This window comes from Bos indicus x Bos taurus, chromosome 2, assembly GCF_003369695.1.
Source record: "Bos indicus x Bos taurus breed Angus x Brahman F1 hybrid chromosome 2, Bos_hybrid_MaternalHap_v2.0, whole genome shotgun sequence".
Taxonomy (NCBI): Eukaryota; Metazoa; Chordata; class Mammalia; order Artiodactyla; family Bovidae; genus Bos; species Bos indicus x Bos taurus.
In genome coordinates this window covers 22494989-22515680 of record NC_040077.1, presented here as the reverse complement: position 1 = coordinate 22515680, position 20692 = coordinate 22494989, and the positions used below count along the sequence as shown (strand labels likewise).

The window sequence follows — 20692 nt, the reverse complement described above, 5'->3', positions numbered from 1 at the left end:
AAATTAAAAAAGAAAAAAAAAAGCCTAAAATACTTAATGGTATTCTAAGCTGAAAAGCCAGAGGTCAACCTTTTCCAGTTTATTGCATAAAACCTCCTAGTTATTGTTAAGCATTTCTACAAGCAGGCAACATTTTTTTTTTACTGTATATTATAACATTTCTGTATTGTTAAAGGAAGTATTCACAATTTATATAACTTTCAAGTTTATAAATTACAACATAGACATCTATTAAGGGTTGGTAAAACAGGCTTATCCCATGAGAATATAAAAAAGAAGCATCTGATTTCTGAATTCTAGTAATAGAAAAGTATCCTTATTTTAACCTTTAGTCTATGAAAAATATATATGCCAGCATGACATAACATGTTGAAAAATAATCTGAGAGTTTTCAAGTCTAATTAGTATTCTTGACAAAGTTCAATCTTAATACACTGAACCTGCATATCTAACTATCGCCACAGATGACAACACTGAGAAGTTAATGACTTTGTTTAGTATAAACTGTAACTTCTTTCACGCCTTTAAAAAAAAACAAAATGGCTCTCATTCCACATTGAACCAACTACACCAAGATTTCCCCCTTCTCTTCCTGGGGTTTCAACAATTCTATTATAGTCCTGCTGTTCCATATGATCTCTCCAATGATACCAATGAGAATAAACTTGAAATAAACTTTTTTGGATTTCTTTAAAATTAGGAAATATACAAGACTGCTCTAAAAATTTTTTTTAAACATTTTCTATACTAGTCTTCAAATAACAAATTAAAGGTAAAGACGCCTGCTTATAATGCCAGTTTACCTCCCTGACCTGTCTGTTGATTAGAGTTGACACACCTACTGGATTTTGCTAAGTAAACCTAATAAAGTCAAACAAAATCAAGTCTCTAACAGAGTTTACATTAAAAGAAATCATTCATTACGTCTGCATAACACAGCTTCACTATTAGTGGATGCAAACTAAATTATACTTATTAGCTAAAATAAAGCACAATTTTGGACCTGCCCTCTAGTGTTGAGAAAGCAAATTAAGCTCTCAGAGATCTTTTTTAAAAAAAGTACAACCATGAAGTTCAGCAAAAACAGGTTTTATTTGACTAAATTTACATTGTTTTCCTTGAATTAACCCATATGTATACACATACTACTTTTATTTCAGATATTCAAGTATAATAAGTTCAAGTTTTCACTGGTCATCAGTGAACAAATTCTTTGAAATTATTGATAACTACTTAAAGCCAGCTTTAAAATTTCTTTTTCAGTTTTAGAAAAACACCACAAAATTAATAACAATTTATACATTTAAAAAGCTGCCTAAGAGTATGTAAATACCTATGGCTCAGTTGATAGTACATACAGTTGATAGTTAACGCTAACGCTGACACAGTTTAAAAGATCGTTATCATTCATCTGAATCATGAGTATCTTCATATCAGCAAAAATTATTAAGTATGAAACTAGAAAATAATTCCTTACCTTGACTGCATTTTCAGAACCTTCCTCTTTAAAATCTTCGTATTTCATTACTTCAGCCATAATGAATCCTTTTTCAAAATCTGTGTGAATCTTTCCTGCAGCTTGAGGAGCCTTCGTCCCTTTCTTTGAAAAGGAAGACCAGGGAAAACTAATTGCATTTATGATGACTGATTGAAAGCGTAAAGTTTCTTTTGTTTTATCTGCAGTTGGGTTCAACTTAAACTTAGTTTAATAACAGTTAAGATGTCTGATATACAAATTAGAACATTTTCAATACAGGGCACTATCTGAGCAGCAGATTTAGCACAGACAAATCAGTAGATGTTAAAGCAGCGTAGCTTTGTTTTTCCTAACAGTCATCCACAGATTTATCGATTTAGATGCAGTGGCCTGGTTTGGTGTAGGTTTCATTTCGATTTTCTATTCTTCACGGTGGGAAAAAAAAAAGGATTTTAAAAGTAGCTTTCAAGCTGAATTATCAAAGGTTTTAAAAAGATAAAAAGCCTTGAAAATTTCAGCTCATCTAAAGAACATATAAAAATCAATATATAAAGGGACATTTTTAAGATATTTCCAACAAATCATACAATCTATGTTCAGCAAATAATTTTTAAATCCTCATAAAATTTTGAACACTTTACATAATAAACCCTGCCTCTAACCACCATGAGAGAAAATTCAAGTTGATATAGGAAGAGAAATGTCTTATAATTACCCCATATGTTAAACTACAAGGACATACATTCCAGACACACACAACCATGGAAAGAAATTTGAGAAATAATGGTGACCTAAAGGCTGCTTAATAAAGCATGTTAAAGTGATAAGGAGTCTGACACTATAAAGCACAGTTTTTACAATAAAAGATGTATTGGGTTAATATGGCTACTCACTGATGCTTACCTGACTAAATACCCTAGCACATTAAATCATGGATACTTACAATCAGTCTTAAGATAAACCAGCTTTCACATTTTCAAGCCCAGAACATGTTATCTTTCCTTCTGCACATACTTAAGTTTGGAAGTTTTAAGGCTTTAAAATATACAGTAAAAATAAACCCTAGCAATTTGTTTACCAACCCAAATTGCTTTGACATAATTTGTATGTCGATATAAAAGGACCTTAGTTATAAGTCAATCAAATGTTTTTTTTTAACAAAGAAAAGAGGAGATCAAAGAAAAGTGAATCTCACATTCACACGACACCTTTAACATTATGCTGAACTGACTTCATGCTCCTATCCATCTTAAATCAAAATAAATGTAATAATAAATTAATGTAGCCAGTGAAAACAGGAATGAAAGCAGCCCTAAAATTCATCATGTACCATACACTAAGAAAGCATAATAAAAGAATGAATAAGACACTGAATATTTCTGAAAGTTCAGATGTTATTTTTAGATTCTGTAAGACGATTTTGGATTACATATGTTTCAAAATATTTTTCAACAGTAACTACCGTATTACAATGTATTTTCACTTAAAAGCCAGCCATTACAGTTCTGTTTCTATTGTCCTTTGGGAATAAATTAGTCATTCTTTCTGGTGGCAATCAGTTATATATCAATATTTAAAAAATACACATCACATTATTAAAGAAGACTGAATATAAAACACTAAAAATAAACACTATTTCTATAAATTCAAATTTTAAAAGGCATGAATTATTACACATTGAGTTTAGCTCTTTGAGCCCAACTGTGTATCTATGAAGAGCATAATGATGTCATATTGCTTTTATTGCTGAAAATGTAATCCGAGCAAAGCAAAGGAGGAAAGAACCACCCGCAACCCAAACAAACTTAGCGAATACAAAATGAAAAGCAACATCAATTTCACTGCAGACAAACCCAGTCACACAGATTAAGCAAGCACAATACTGGTGCGTCTTATCTCTGACCACAGGAGGAGGGTAGACAGATTCTACAGGATGAAGAAATTCAGACTATGTAATAGGCAGAATCAATTGTTACCTGCCTCAATCAATGCCGCTCCACTTTCACTGTTCAGCAGCTCACAAATAATTAAAGTTATCCTGGACAAAAACCTCATCTGTAATGACTAGCTAACCGCCACCATGACAAACTTCAAAGTCAGTGATATCAATCTGAATTCAATAGTGTGGAACTGGATATAGCTGATGAATAAGTATGAATCTTACCCTGATGGTCCATGCACGCACTTCATCTGGGCCTGCAGTGAAAAAGTATTCTAGTTGGAGTGCTGCAAACCCAGCCTTAATGATCTTTGGCAAAGCGCTGAAATAAAATGAAACAAATTCACTCAACATATAAGTAGATTGTGCCAGAGATCAGTATGAACCTAAAATATTCATTTCAAGCAGAAAATGTTAGAGAGATTAGTAAATGACCATTTTTCTTTTATAATACACTTGAAGAGGTCAGAAAGCATGTAACTATTCCTAAAAAATCTCTTCAAAAATTAGTTTTAATTATATTAGTCTAAATATATCATTTTGAATTGTTTACTATAGAAAAAGAAAAATTTGATCTACCCATTCTATGGTTATTTTCCTCCAATATCAGTTATTTCCCAGACGTGGGTCATGAAAGCAAAATTATTTGATTGAAATCCAATGTTTAAACAATATATTACTGTTACTCAGAAAAAAATTAAGGCAATTGATTCACTCTTTCCCCGCCCCCACTGAACATGACGAAAGAGTTTTGGCGATCATTCCTTCTCAAAAATATACATAACTAATACCTATGTTATAATTAAAACACTGTACAGAGATGACAGATGACAGTTAAAAACTTAATTTAAAATAAATCTTTTCACTCTGTCTCATGGTAAAGAAAGGAGAAGATTCCCTCTTTATAATGGTAATTACTCTGTCATTTATTATTCTATCAGCGCAAGCAATTAAATTACTGCAAGGAAATAGTTGATAATAAAGTGTAGGGAAAATGAATGCTAATTAACCTTTGTGTCATGTTCGCTTCCAGATACTTCTGTCTCTCCTCAGCACTCAATTCTTGCAACCTGAGTTCCAAGGCCCCACTAAAAGGAATGACCAAGGCACCTGGGTCATACTTGTCCACCCACTCTTTAATTTTTATCAACCTGTAGACAAAAAAGGGCACAACATTATCTTGTAGTGCATGCATGACTGTACCACATTCATTATTATCAAGTAGCGCATACATATTCATAAGAATTGCACGGTTTTATGATGCCATCTTTTTGTGTATAGCTTTCCAAGGTCAAGGCATTAACAGGCAGCAACTGCTTCAGGTACACGCCATAATATTTTACTGTAATCTAGTTTTATGTTAACATATTATCTATAGGAACTATCGTACAAATATTTTAAAACTTTTTGCAGTTACACTAAATTCATTCAGTATTAACACCTGTGACCTTGAGAATCTCAATGTTATGATTTACTATCTTCCTTTACAAAATAAATTTTTAAAAAGCAAAAAACACAAAGTTCTGGATTTACAGGAATCACACCTAAAAGTATCAGCTAATTTTGAGGAGCTTTGACAAATAATTAATTTGTTCCTCCCAGATATCTATATGCCTGGTTCAATTCCTTCTTGGACTCTCAAGACCTTACAGTTGTCACTGGTTTTGAGATTTTTGCTAATCTCCCCGCCCCCCCCAAAGTCCAAATATATAGGTTTACAAACCTGGTTGATTGTGTATACATTGTTCTCATGAATCTCACTTTTGTAGAATCATGAATAACAGAACTACAGAGGAAATAAATTCCTTTAATAGAAAAGGGTTTGGAAAGCCAAATCAGTTAGGAAATTGATATCAAGTATTACCTGAAAAGACATTATTGATTCTTTTCAGAATCATTTCAGATTCTAAAGCATTATTGAGTGATTTCTTTCCAAGCATGGAATTTTTTTTCTTTGTAATTTATTTTTTTATTGAAGGATAATTGCTTTACAGAATTTTGTAAGCATGGAGCAATTTAGCAAAGTGGCAGTTAGAGCATAAATGAAGTAAGTGAAGTGAGTATATTAACTAGGTTCTGATCCTACCACTATGCTAGCTTTTTACTCTTGGCAGGTTTCTAAACCTTTCTAAACTTCAGTTTCCTTATTCACAGAAATAGTAAGAGTACACATTATACTGTAGGTAAAGAACCTAGAAAAGTAAACCTTGGCATATCATAAACAAATATTAACAGCAATTACTATTAATATTTTTATTCTCAGATAATCACAGCAGACATGCCTATGATTCTGGGATAGAGCTTAGTATAGAAATGGGTATAGATTTCACAGTTCAAGGTATATCACTTATACTTGTCTCGCATATTTAGACCAAGGCTTTAATAACTATCATGATAGAAAATTGAGGCAGAAATCCTTAAAAAAAAAACAACGTAAAATATCACTACAGTGGATAAGAAACACAAGAACTAAACCCTAACACTCACCATCAAACAAAACGGCAGGGATCAGAGTTATCAGAAAATTAAGAACATGGACTACTGAGTAGAATGGGATAAAGGAATGAAAAACTCACACAATAGTTCATACATGTTTGCTATATGAGGCTAACCTATAATTTATTTATTTACTATTTATCAATGGGGAACTCCCTGGTGGTCCAGTGGTTAAGATTCCATGCTTTCATTGCAGGGGGCACAAGTTCAATCCCTGGTTGGGGAACTAAGATCCCACATGCTGCATGGTGTGGCCAAAAAAAAAAAAACAAAAACAAAAACAAACTATCAGTGATTTTTTATCTTTGTAATATTTTTTTTTTTCCCTTTTGGTCATATCCTAGAAATAATGGACCAACCCCTAAGATGTATTTTGGAACCAAATATATGTCCTTTAAAAGAGGAAATCCAAACCAGTTGTTTTCTTATCCAAAATTATGAAGGAAAGAACATTATGAGATTCTAACTTATTTTACAGACTTACACTATTCAAACAAAACTGTATTTTAAAATTTTTCATTGATGGTTTTAGTAACCGCAAGCCAGAATCAGAAATCAGAAATGTAATAAAAAAAGGAAAAATAACATACCAAATATAGATTCAATGAAAATAAAATAAAACAAGCCCATGCAAAAGAAAACAAAAATATCATATACGTTTTGTTTCAAAAATATGGTCAACATAGCTAATAAAACTAGAACAGTTATGAGACAACAAGACAAGAAATAATGACTTTGGCTAAAATATCAATTCAGAATAACAATAGTTTTACCCTGTCATTTTAACAGCCTTTCCTGCAGATTCCTCAGAGGGATTATTTGCATTCCTCAGGTGTTCTATTGTACAATTCAGATGAATAAAGACTTACAAATCATTCCTCTACCGCCAATGCGAGACTTTGATCTGCTGAATACACTATTGTACCTTAACTATAATTGGCAAAAAACCTGCCAGTGTAGAGCATCACAAGCTTAATAACAAAGGAGAATATCTCAAAGTGTTGACAGATGATCTTCATAATGCAGAAGCAGAGCTGGAACATGTTAGCAGTAAATGAGCACTGAGGTCTAAAGGTCTCTAAAGTGACTGACATCAGACCTGCTACAGCCTCACTGAAAGAAAAAGGTACCGTGGCACTCTCCGTAAAGTGAGTTAGGTCTTTGCCTGCGAGCTTCACTTTTGTGACTTTCCCTGTCATAGAAAACACAGGGAAGATGAAAAGTGAGTTAGGTTCTTTGGCTGTCTGCTTTACTTTTGTTACTTTTACTATCAAACAAAAGTGAGAAATGCCCCAAAGTAATTTTTAATTACATATTTGAAATAAACCTTGAGTAATTAAAAATATGACTTGATTTCAAGATTATAGACTAAAATACATATAATATATCTATTAGGTCTGATGGTTACAAAAGTGTGATAATGAGGCCAAGATCACAAGTTTGAACCCCATTGGGACCAGTTACCTTTTGCAGAAAGCTATCTATTCTGTTGCTGCAAACTGTACCCCAAACTCATCTCAAAAATGTGAGCTATGGTACATGAGGGAATACGGAAAATCAAAGTCGCACTCAGGACCACTGCAAGAAAAACAATTTCAAGTACAATACATGCTGTCAAAGTGACTGAATAGTAATCTCCATACACAAATGTTAGCCAATGTCTAAAGAAAGCTATCTAATAGTAACCAAAATAATAATGATATTGTCATAGAATACCAAATTATAGGAGGGGAGAAGAAACAGTAAAGACAGGACACTCCCAAGGAATTAAACTGCAAAGACTTTCACAACATTCATTTTATAAATTTATATAAACAGATTATTGCACAAAGCTGCAGATTACCGATAAGGAGTCAGAGCCACACTGATTTCCCCAAAGTTTTATGAGCGACAAATGGAAAGAAGAACTGCCATTAGTGGTACTTTTCTTCCTACTAATGATTCTACAGCAAGCGGACTAAGCAGGGACAATCAATTTTAAGGCTAAAGGGTTATGCTTTGAAATTCACTGGCAGGTTTTGATATGGTAGAGTCTTTGGCAAAATGAGATCTTTAGTATTAAGCTAGCTTTAGATTTCTAAAAGATTATGTCTCAAATTTACTTCTGGTTTTATAATCTGACCTTCTTATCCAGTCACGAAATTTCAGATTTCATAATTTGATTTTCCTTGGGTTAATTTACATGGTTTGTATTTCTCTTCCCAGATACAAATTTTATTTCTAAAAATTACATTTGTCTGTCTTTGAAATCTACCTGTTCTTTTTTGGTAACATTTTATTCTTGTTTAATGAATTCTCATTCCCTACAATATTTTTAAAAGATTAACTGAAGGTTTCTCTCAGACTGTTCTAGTTACTTCTAGTTTCTTGTGTGTAACTCTGCCTGACCCCCTTTAACATGCCATCTTCTAATCTCTCAAAACGGGTGGCTCCTGTGTATGTGCCGTTGTTCTTGGATGTGTGATCATTTGGCAGGAGCTGTTTTGTTCCAAGAGAATCTGTGATCAAACCCCTGGGTTGTTGAGATATATTTATGACATAGTTTTGTGGGGTTTTTTTTCTTCTAGGGAAAGACCTATGGAGGATTTTGGGCTCTGAAACATTTTGAGGCTTAGAGTTTCTGCACTAGGTTATTGGTAATGTAGACAGTGAGGCCCAGTCTCTAGTTTCCTGAGAATAACCGTTTCTTCCCTTTTATAAAAGGGGTGGGAGCTGGGGGTGCATGTTTCTAGTGTCTGACATGGAAAGGACAGCTCTTTCTAGGTTTACGAGTGTGCAGTTCTGGCACCTGTAGCGTGCGTCTTATCCCTGTATGGACACTAAGGCCTCTAAGCCATATGAGATATTTTCCCTGAGGACCATACACTGTTGAGTTCACTTTCTACCATCAGAGTTTCCTCTTTGTTTCTGACCCGTGAGAACCCCTTTTCTTGCTTTCAAGTCCTGCCATGTTCTAAAAATACCACATCATCAAAAATACTATCTTTCCTGGTTATTTCCTCTGATGTTTCTATATACGAGAAACAAGAAGGGAGCTTCCTGTATTGGCTGAGTCCATCTCAGTGATACTATTTGATATTCTGCATAAAACTAAATTTTTGCAACTTAAACTCCTGAAATACTTTTCTCTGATATACTTTAATATGTATTTTAATTTATTCTTTTCTACATTTCATGTCCATCCAGTCATTCAACTATGCCCAGCTATTCAAATTCTACTTTTCTAAAAATCCTTTAAAGATGGCACAATTTAGCACTAAAGCCAAGTTCAGTTTAGTTCAGTTCAGTTGCTCAGTCATGTCCGACTCTTTGCGACCCCATGAACTGCAGCACGCCAGGCCTCCTGGTCCATCACCAACTGCCGGAGTCCACCCAAATCCATGTCCATTGAGTCGGTGATGCCTTCCAACCATCTCATCATCTGTCATCCCCTTCTCCTCCTGCCCTCATTCTTTCCCAGCATCAGGGTTTTTCCAATGAGTCAGCTCTTTGCATCAGGTGGCCCAAGTATTGGAGTTTCAGCTTCAACATCAGTCCTTCCAATGAACGCCCAGGACTGATCTCCTTTAGAATGGACTGGTTAGATCTCCTTGCAGTCCAAGGGACTCTCAAGAGTCTTCTCCAATACCACAGTTCAAAAGCATCAATTCTTCGGTGCTCAGCTTTCTTTATAGTCCAACTCTTACTTCCATACATGACCACTGGAAAAACCATAGCCTTGACTAGATGGACCTTTGTTAACAAAGTAATGTCTCTGCTTTTTAATATGCTGTCTAGGTTGGTGATAACTTTCCTTCCAAGGAGTAAGTGTTTTTTAATTTCATGGCTGCAGTCACCATCTGCAGTGATTTTGGAGCCCAGAAAAATAAAGTCTAACACGGTCTCTACTGTTTCCCCATCTATTTCCCATGAAGTGATGGGACCAGATGCCATGATCTTAGTTTTCTGAATGTTGAGCTTTAAGCCAACTTTTTCACTCTCCTCTTTCACTTTCATCAAGAGGCTCTTCAGTTCTTCACTTTCTGCCATAAGGGTGGTGTCATCTGCATATCTGAGGTATTGATGTTCCTCCTGGCAGTCTTGATTCCAGCTTTTGCTTCCTCCAGCCCAGAGTTTCTCATGATGTATTCTGCATATAAGTTAAATAAGTAGGGTGACAATATACAGCCTTGACATACTCCTTTTCCTATTTGGAACCAGTCTGTTGTTCCATGCCCACTTCTAACTTTTGCTTCTTGACCTGCATACAGATTTCTCAGGAGGCAGGTCAGGTGGTCTGGTATTCCCATCTCTTGAAGAATTTTCCAAAGTATAGATATACCATAAATCCAGGGGGCACTGATAAACACTGAGCTTATGTCTAGTCTTCTTCCTTGCAAGTTTCCTCTCATTTTTATTAAAACTGTTCAAAGTCCCAAATAATGACTTTAAGAAAATCACATTTTTCTTTTCCATTTTCCAAACATGTTCACTGCAAATTAATGCTCATTTGCAGTGTTCTAAAAGAAACAAACATATACCCCATAAACAATATTCATTCAAGACCAAATAATTAGCTCTAGAACATTCAAAGTTTCCAACCCTTCAAAATTCTATTTGAATAAAGTTACTAGAGTGAGGTTATTAAGGAAGTCAATGGGAAAAAAAGAGCTAGAAAGAAGAAATACCAAAGACTTCTAATCTAATTATTAGTCTTGGAAATCTAATCCCTCTTCTAAAAGAGATCCCCATCTGTTATCTATGTAACTGACTTCAGGTTTCAATGTTCTTGTCTGACTTGATGGAACTGTGCAGGACAACAATTAAACTCTGCTCCACAGAGTGTGGTCTCATCACCTGGGTGCTTCTTAGAAATGAAGAATCTCAGAATCTGCATTTTAATAAGATCGTCAGGTATTTCACATGCACACTAAACTTCCAGAAGCACTGAATTAAAGGACTTTGAAAATAAAAGCACTTTAAGTGAAAACATAGAAATGTCTGCAAGAATTCTGCAGACCAACTAATAACTAAGCAGATCTTGACTACCTATCCCATTGACATGAGAGGAGTGAGAATAATAGAAAAATTCCTGCTCACATCTCCCAGGCTCAAATCCAAAAGAGAAAAAACTTACCAGAATTTCAGAAAGTATAAGGAAAATGTTTGCTCTGACACCCCTGCAGTATCAAAGACGTTTTAGATTTAGGGTAAAAATAATTAGTTTAAACAGAATTACTATGGTCAACAGTTTCTTTATAAGACATAATTACATCTCTCTTCTTCTAGTAAGCCTCAATACCTGGAAAAACATCGGTAAGTTAGCTTTGGAATCTAGATTCAAATTATAAGAAATGAGCCCAGCAAAGAGGACTCTGTGAAATCTGAATTCATATCAAGTAAAAGGGATATTACCACAAATTGTTCCGTATGAGGACCTCACAGAACCACTGTCTGGAAAACCTTGTTCATTTTTGCAGTCACTGTATTAAAAGTGGCATTTGTAATATACACATTTGTGTACACACACACACAAATGTTGCAATGAATAAACAGGAGAAAACTTAAGGATGAATCCTAATTTCTTTGAGTAAATCATAGTAATCCCATTCTCCAGCTGGCAACTTGACTGAGAGTTGCCATGTGAACCAGTTCTGGTCAATAGGGCAAGAGAGGAAGCTTGCTACAGGCTTCAAGAAGATTCTGAAAGGCTCCTTTAGCTCTTAAATAGGGTAAAGAAGAGTGTCTCTGCTGGACACTATGTCTGGATTTTATCTCTAGAATTCTAACAGCTATACTTTGACCAAAAGAATGGATGTACGGAAAGATGAGAAAAACCCTTGTTCTTAAAACGATCACAGAAACACTGAATTAACCAAAGCTGGAGACAAACTACCCTGGGTTTAACTATTACATGTTGGGATTGTCTTCGTTATTTGCAGCATCCTGATACTGACTCTGACCACATTTTAGGATTCTCTTCATTTGAATATATGAACGCAGCTCCTCTTAAATGGTCTAACTTATTTTTTAGAATAGCAGCTACTGTAGAGCTTTCCTTGAGCATCCATATAGATGGATGTTATTACCACACTGCCTCCTATGTTATAAATTGCCTATTTGGGGGCGTTTATCTCTTCCCAGTATAATAAAAACTTTGTGAGGTCAGGCACTTGTCTTTGTTCCCTGATATATCTAAAGAACTCTACTAGCACAGCACTGGCATATAGTGAACGTTCAGACATTTTCTGAATGGATAACAAAGTGGAAAGTGTTTTGACAATAATTAGCTGAGGGCCTATAGGTAGTATTTAAGTTCTCTTAGCTTTAGTTTTGGGGAAGGCAATGGCACCCCACTCCAGTACTCTTGCCTGGAAAATCCCATGGACGGAGGAGCCTGGTAGGCTGCAGTCCATGGGGTCGTTAAGAGTCAGACATGACTGAGCGACTTCACTTTTTCTTTTCACCTTCATGCATTGGAGAAGGAAATGGCAACCCACTCCAGTGTTCTTGCCTGGAGAATCCCAGGGACGGGGGAGCCTGGTGGGCTGCCGTCTATGGGGTCGCACAGAGTTGGACACGACTGAAATGACCTAGCAGCAGCAGCAGCAGCAGCAGCTTTAGTTTGGAGAAGGCAATGGCAACCCACTCCAGTACTCTTGCCTGGAAAATCCCATGGATGGAGGAGCCTGGTAGGCTGCAGTCCATGGGGTCACTAAGAGTCGGACACGACTGGGCGACTTCACTTTCACTTTTCACTTTCATGCATTGGAGAAGGAAATGGCAACCCACCCCAGTGTTCTTGCCTGGAGAATCCCAGGGACAGGGGAGCCTGGTGGGCTGCCGTCTATGGGGTCGAACAGAGTCAGACACGACTGAAGTGACTTAGCAGCAGCAGCAGCCGCAGCAGCAGCTTTAGTTTACACACCTGCAAAATGCTGAGAAGTTTTCAAACGGTTCTGGGTTCCCTACAGGAACTTTCAAGGTGCTAGGAGGAGAAACCGTGGAAAAAGAAAAAGAGGAACAAGAGGGAGGTTTGAAACTCTCCACTTTTGCATTTCAACCAGAGCTGCATCATTCTGCCATGATGGATTTTTGCATCAGAGTTCATCAGAAGAAAGAGTTCTGTTGTTTTCAACAGCTCTAAAGTTCAATGATTAAGTGATCCTTTTAAGACTGCAAACTCTATCATTTTATGCCACATGCCAGAAGTGAATTACAAGTGCTGAAATCTTAAAGCACTTCAAATTTTGGCTTAAATGTTATTTTCTACCATCTTAAAAAAAAGAAAAAGCTCTCCTTTTCCATTTTCTGTCACTCTATTCCCTCACTTTGACTTATTTTTCTTCACAGAACTTATTATATTATGTTCTTAGTGTTTATTGTCTTCCACTCATTATTTCATTCCCTACTCCAGGTGATCTTCCTGACCCAGGCATTGAATCTGTGTCTCTTGTGTCTCCTGCATTGGCAGGCGGATTCTTTACCACCAGTGCCACCTGGGAAGCCCCACTGGGAAACCCACTTACTCACTTATTCAGTTCAGTTCAGTTGCTCAGTTGTGTCCGACTCTTTGTGACCCCATGAACCGCAGCACGCCAGGCCTCCCGGTCCATCACCAGCTCCCGGAGTCCACCCAAACCCATGTCCATTGAGTCGGTGATGCCATCCAACCATCTTATCCTCTGTTGCTCCCTTCTCCTCCTGCCCTCAATCTTTCCCAGCATCAGGGATTTTTTCAAATGAGTCAGCTCTTTGGATCAGGTGGCCAAAATATTAGAGTTTCAGTTTCAGCATCAGTCCTTCCAATGAATATTCAGGACTGATCTCCTTTAGGATGGACTGGTTGGATCTCCTCGCAGTCCAAGGGGCTCTCAAGAGTCTTCTCCAACAGCACAGTTCAAAAGCATCAATTCTTCTGCGCTCAGCTTTCTTTATAGTCCAACTCTCACATCAATACATGACCGCTGGAAAAACCATAGCCTTAACTAGACGGACCTTTGTTGACAAAGTAATGTCTCTGCTTTTCAATATGCTGTCTTGGTTGGTCATAGCTTTCCTTCCAGGGAGTAAGCATCTTTTAATTTCATGGCTGCATTCACCATCTGCAGTGATTTTGGAGCCCAGAAAAATAAAGTCAGCCACTGTTTATTAGGGCAAAGGAATTTTTTAAAATATTTTGTTCACTGCAATATTTCCAGAACCACTTATGATAGAAAAAAAAAATCACAATATAGTGGATTTTCATTCCCAAGGTAAACCTGTGGCTTGAACTACTACACCCCACCCTACCTCACCCCCAGCCCCTGTAAACTACCATACTTTGTTTTTATGAGTGTGATTAATTTAGATACCTCTGACAAGTAGAATCATAATGGTTTTTGTCTTTTTTTGTGATTGGCTTATTTTACTTCACAATGTCCTCAAGGTTCATCCACGTTATAGCAGATGACATGATTTCCTTTTTTTTAAAGACTGAATAATATTCCATTGTATGTATATACCACATTTTGTTTATCCTTTCATTCAATGATGGACATTTCTTAGGATAAATGTTTATTCAAGTCCTTTGCCCACTTAAAAATTGGGTTAATTAGGATTTTGTTGTTGTTGTTGTTGAGATTATGATATGATCATTCGATTGTTGAAAGGGTACTAACACAATTCAATAGGGAAATAACAGTTAACAAACGGGGCTTAGACAAGTGAATATCCATAAACAAAAGTTAAAATGGACCAAAGATCTAAATGTAAGAGTTGAAACTATAAAACTCTTCAGAGAAAGCAGGTGGAAATCTTCACATTTTTGGATTAGGTAATAATAGGTTCTTAGATATGATACTTAAAACACAAACAACCAAAGAAAAAATAAATTAGAATTTATCAAAATTTAAAATTTTGTGCACCGATACTGGATGCTTGGGGCTGGTGCACTGGGACGACCCAGAGGGATGGTATGAGGAGGGAGGAAGGAGGAGGGTTCAGGATGGGGAACACATGTATACCTGTGGTGGATTCATTTTGATATTTGGCAAAACTAATACAATACTGTAAAGTTTAAAAATAAAATAAAATTTAAAAAAAATTTTTTGTGCACCAAAAGACACTATCAAGACAGTGAAGTGACAATACATAGAATGGGAAAAAAATGTTTGGAAAGTATGTTTCCGATAAGGGCCGAGTAAAGAAACTATACTAACAAATTCAATTACAGATGTGCAACAAGCATTTACACAAGGAACTATATTCAATATCTTATAATAAACTACAATGGAAAATAATCTGAAAAAATATAACTGAATTACTTTGCCATATACCTGAAACCAATACAATATTACATATCAAATATATACTTCAATAAAAAAGCACCACCAAATAATAATGAAAACTTACCACTCAGTAATAAAAAGACAGAACTCAATTTTATATGGGCAAAGGATTTGAACAGATATTTCTCCCGAAGGTATACAAATGGCCAAGATGTGTATGAAAAGATGTTCAATATCACTAATCATCAGAGAAATGTACAAATCAAAACCAAAATGAGATATCATTCTATACCCACTGAAGTGAAGTCACTCGGTTGTGTCCAACTCTTTGCGACCCCATGGACTATAGCCTACCAGGCTCCTCCGTCCATGGGATTTTCCAAGCAAGAGTACTGGAGTGGGTTGCCATTTCCTTCTCCAGGGCATCTGTTCCCAATCCAGGGACTGAACCCAGGTCTTCCGCATTGTAGACAGACGCTTTACTGTCTGAGCCACTAGGGAAGTCCTCTATACCCACTAGGATGGTTAAAAACATAAAAAGATGGACAATAAGTGGTATATCCATACAGTGGAAAGCAATTCAGTCATAAAAAGAAATGAAGTACTGATACATGCTACAACACGGATGAACCTTAAAAAACATTATACTAAATAAAAGAAGCCACAGACAAAAGGCTACATATTGTATGATTCAATTTATATGAAATATCCTCAATGGACAAATTCAAAGACACAGAAAGTAGATTAGTGGTTGCCTGGGCCTAGGTAGAGGAGGCAATGGGGAGTGACTATTAATGGTCAAAGAGCTTCTTTCTGGGGTGATGAAAATGTTTTGAAACTAGTGTTGATGGTGGCTCATTGTGGATATACTAAAACCCACTTTAAAAAGGAAACTTTTGTGCCTATTAATTATCTGAAAAATAAAAAACCCAAAGTTAAACTGAGAATTTAAAAATAAAAGACAAAAAATAAAAAAAAAGTAAAATAAAATAAAAAAATAAAAAATAAAAAAAAAATAAAAATAAAAGACAAAAATGCTAATACTTTGCACTGATCCTATAATATCTAACCATCCTGCAGAAATAGACAGGATCAATAGAAAAAGGAAGATTTTGGAGTAAATACCAATTCAAATGCTAGTTTAATCACATACTAGCTATAAGATTCTGGGAAAGCTATTTAAGCTTCCTGAACCTCAGTTTAATCACCAACAACACAAATAATATATCCTCACAGGCTGAAGTGCTTGGAACACAGGAGGCCTTCAAAGGTTAGTCCCCAATCTTAGCTGTCTCCTATCAGTGTGTGGGTTTAATATAGAATGAAAAAAAATGTTAGACTGCCTGGAAGTAAAGAATGATGGTTCTTTAAAACACTGGGTCTGTATTTCTGGGAAGAAGTCTTGCCTAACCAACTTTTTATAGATAGAAAAGTAACTGGAAAGAATGCAAGCACAATGATTGTAAACATACAGTAAGTAACTAAGTGTACTGATAAGCATTATGTTAAACCTTGAACAATCAACTCTGAAAAAGGGGGTGTAAGGGATGGGGAAGGAAAAACAGATAAATGCATAATTTAAAAAAAGAATGATAAGCATTGTGATGGGAGAAGGAATGTACCACAGGAATGATTAAGAGGAGAAGATAAACAATCTTGATAAAGGAAGATTTGGGCCTCATTAAAATAGAGAATTTTAGGAAAAGAAACCAGTACATTTAGTGGTCTTTTCAATTACGTAACTTAAAAAATAAAAACAGGAAAAGCAGAAGAGGAACGGGGTTTTGAAAGTAAGTAAGTAAGAAAGAAACCCCCAAGGGAAAGGTCAATATGGGTATGTATGTCAGAATCAATCTGCACAGACCTCCTTTCCCATATGGATACTTCTTGCTTGGAGGGGGCTTCCATATTCTAACAAAGGAGTCCATTCCCTCATGATCCAAATCCTCAGTCTATTTACCATGTGGGATACACATGGACTGCATAAAGGAGCCGACACAGAAGGATACAAACCCAAGGAAAACAGTCATCATAAAAAGAGAAAGGCCACCGTTTGTGTATTTTTGGAGAACAGTGATTTGGGGACAGTGGAGAAGCAAGAAGCACTTAAAAAGACACAGGTTCTTAATGTAAACTTCAGTAGTTGCAGACAGATACGTTGCTTCTGAAAGAAGATTATTCTGTTATAGAAATATCTATTTCAACATAATTTGGTATGCACAGTCTTAAAGTGCCAACTGGCTTTAGTAGACTATGTTTATACAAGAAAAGGGATAACTAGGAAATGTCAGAGTATAATCACATCTATCAAAATTTGTAGTTGGTTTCATAGCTTATAGTTTGTCCTAGCAAGTAATAATACATTGGAGTCCATTATTCTATTGAAAAGACATTGTATGTAAAATGAGCTTTTGTAAATAAGACACAAAAGTTAATTTACTTTAATGAAAGGAATCCTATAATTAAAGGATACTCACACATAATCCCTGCCAAGAGAGGCAGTATAGAATATGGTTACAGAGTACTGAAGCCAGACAGAGGAGATTATCCTAGCCATGTCATGGAACCTTTCTAAAGTCTCAGTTTTCTTATCAATAAATGAGAGATCATAATAGCATCTACATCACAGGATTGCTATGAAGATTAAATGAGAAAGTGCATATAAGATGCTTAGCATGCTGATACAAGGTAAGTTGATCAACATATGTTATCTATTGTTAATAAAGTGAAGAATGGCTTTGCCTCTTTTGAACACCTCAATGTTCAGAACACAATTTCTTAAAAAGAAGTGTGTTGTATGTTTATCTGTGATCTGTTTATCTATTAGTCAAATTTATCTGAGAAGACAGGTCTAGCATTAACCACTTCAAACTTTATTTATAGGGATTTCTTTTCTTTCTTATTTTCTCCTTAAACTGTCCTACCTGTGGTAAAGGAAAATGGCAAGTTTTGCTACTCATTAAATTGCTGCTGAGTGATATTCTGGCAGTTTCCAAGAAGGGCAAAAATTTACCTAAGGTGCAAATATATTAAAAGAAAAACAGATTTGAAGTGAACCAGTAGGAAGTATATTTGACTTTGCTATAATTTCTAAACCAATATTCAAAGCAGTCAGTCTAGGAACCATTTGTTACTTGTCTCTGAGTACGAAAAGCAATGTCTTACTTCCTCTTCCCTGGCCATACTGGGAGACACAAAATTAATAAAACCTTTATTCCTTTGCTTGCATTCTCAGTTCAAAGGTTTCTCTCTATCACCTTTACACATTCCTGGGTATATTTATATACTGTTTTAGCTAAATTCACTTGAAAAGAAATTGCCAAAAGTAATTTTATTAATGACATATTAAACTATACTCTTGAATAGTTTCTCTTACTTTAAATAAGATTTCTGCTCTCAGAATACACCAAAATAATAATTATAAATGAGATATCAAATTTTATACAACTGACTTAAGTCCATGCTAATTCTGTTCCTAGTGTCGATACATCTTTTCTAGTCTAAAAGTCATTAAAGGCATAATCAAGTAAATAAAATTAAAATAATATACCACTTTGGGGCTATTAAATGAGAAATGATTAAAGCAAGACTAACATCCAGTATTGCTGGGGTTAAGGAAAATGTACTTTCTTGGATGGCTACAAGGATGTTCACTGTACCTTACTCACACACACAAAAGTCAAATAACCTCAAAAGAAAACAACAGCGAGGGATCTGGATAACTGAAGAGTTAATATCCAAATTATATAAAGGACTCATACAACTCAACATCAAAAAAAAAATCTGATTTTAAAATGGACAGATAACCTGGATAGACACTTCTGCAAAAAAAACCCAAAACAAAAGGTCAAAATACACTTGAAATGATGTCCAATATCACTAATCATCAGGGAGATGCAAATGAAAACCACAGTGACACATCACCTCAGATCTGTCAGAATGGCCATCATTAGAAAGACAACAAATAACATCTGTTAGGAAGGATGGGGAGAAAAGGGAACACTTGGGCACTGCTGGTGGGAATGCAAAGTGGTACAGCCACTACAGAAAAAGTATGAAGGTTCCTCAAAAAGTTAAAAATAACACTACTATATGATCCAGTAATTCCATTTGTAGGTACATCCCCAGAGAAAAAAAGGACTAATTTGAAAAGGTACAATGCACCCCTATGCTCACTGTAGCATTATTTACAATAGCCAAGACATGGAAGCAACCCGAGTCCACTGATGGATGAGTGGATAAAGCCCATCCTCCCCCTGCACCTCCCCACTGAAGTGGTATCCAGGCATAAAGAAGAACGAAATCTTGCCATTGTGACAACATGGATAGACCTAGAAGGTATTATTATTCTAACTGAAATAAGTCAGAGAAAGACAAATTCCTATAATCTCAGTTATACGTGGAATCTAAAAAGCAAGATGAAAACAGACTCACAGATACAGAGAACAAACTGGTGGTTGCTAGAGGGGAGAGTCTTTGCTGGAGACTGAGTAAAACAGACCCAAGGATAGGAGGGACAAACTTCCAGTGAGAATTAAGTTGTGGGGATGAAATACACAGCATAAAAAATATTTAGTGAAGTGCTGGGTTGGTAGGATAAACATTGTCATCATTTTCACACAACTTATCAAGTCAGCCTGTTGATCTCTTTAGGTATTTTAATGTATATTTGGATATACTTGACAGGGGAACAAGGAGATTTTTTTATTTTATTAAAATTATTTTTTGTTGCAATATGATTAATAAAAATAAAATGTACAGGTCTTAAATGTTCAATTTAATGAATTTTGAGAATTTTATATACATATGTACCCACCACCCCCAAACAGAAAACACTTTCAATGTCCCCAGAAAGTTCCCTTATGACCTTTCCCAGTCAATCCCCACTGCCTCTCCATGCTGATCTATTTATTTTATTGGTGAGATGTATGATTTCCATCATATAAATATGTCACAATTTATGTATCCATTTTTCTACTAATGTGAGTTGCTTCCAGTATGAGGCCATTATGAATAAAGCTGTTATTATTTTGTGAAACAAAAATATTTATAACATATGTATGTATGTTTTCATTTATTTTAGATAAATACTAAAAGTTGGAATTACTGGGTCAGAGGGTAGATGTCTACTTAAAATAAATGGCCAATTTTCCAAGGTGACAAACAATTCCTGTTCTTCTTCCTTGTCCACATTTGGTGTTCTTAGTTACTTTAATTTTAGCCATTTCAGTGATAATGAAATCATATCTTACTGTGGTTTTAAACTGTCTTTCCCTGATGACTTAAGAGATGCTGAGTATCTTTCCATGTTTATTCATGTATCTTCTTTTGTGAAGTGTATGTATAAGTCTTTTGACCATTCTTCGAATTAGGTTATTGGTCTTTATACTATTCTTTTGTAGAAATTTAAAAATATATTCTGGATATAAGTCCTCCGTCAGATATATGTATAATGAATATATTTTTCCAGTTTGTGGCTAATCTATTCATTTTCTTAATAGTGTTTTTTGGTGAACAGAAGTTATTCATTAT

General features: G+C 35.5%; 1 protein-coding gene across 1 annotated transcript in view; it reads right to left on the bottom strand.

Annotated features, from left to right (window-relative positions):
• OLA1 (Obg like ATPase 1) overlaps positions 1 to 20692 on the bottom strand; it is a 164611-nt gene that overhangs the window by 2360 nt on the left and 141559 nt on the right. The window contains exons 8-10 of the mRNA XM_027557358.1: positions 4427 to 4567; positions 3642 to 3738; positions 1478 to 1600 (exon numbers count right to left, since the gene is read on the bottom strand). Of these exons, the coding sequence (XP_027413159.1) occupies positions 1478 to 1600; positions 3642 to 3738; positions 4427 to 4567 (361 nt within the window). The remainder of the gene's footprint in view (positions 1 to 1477; positions 1601 to 3641; positions 3739 to 4426; positions 4568 to 20692) is intronic.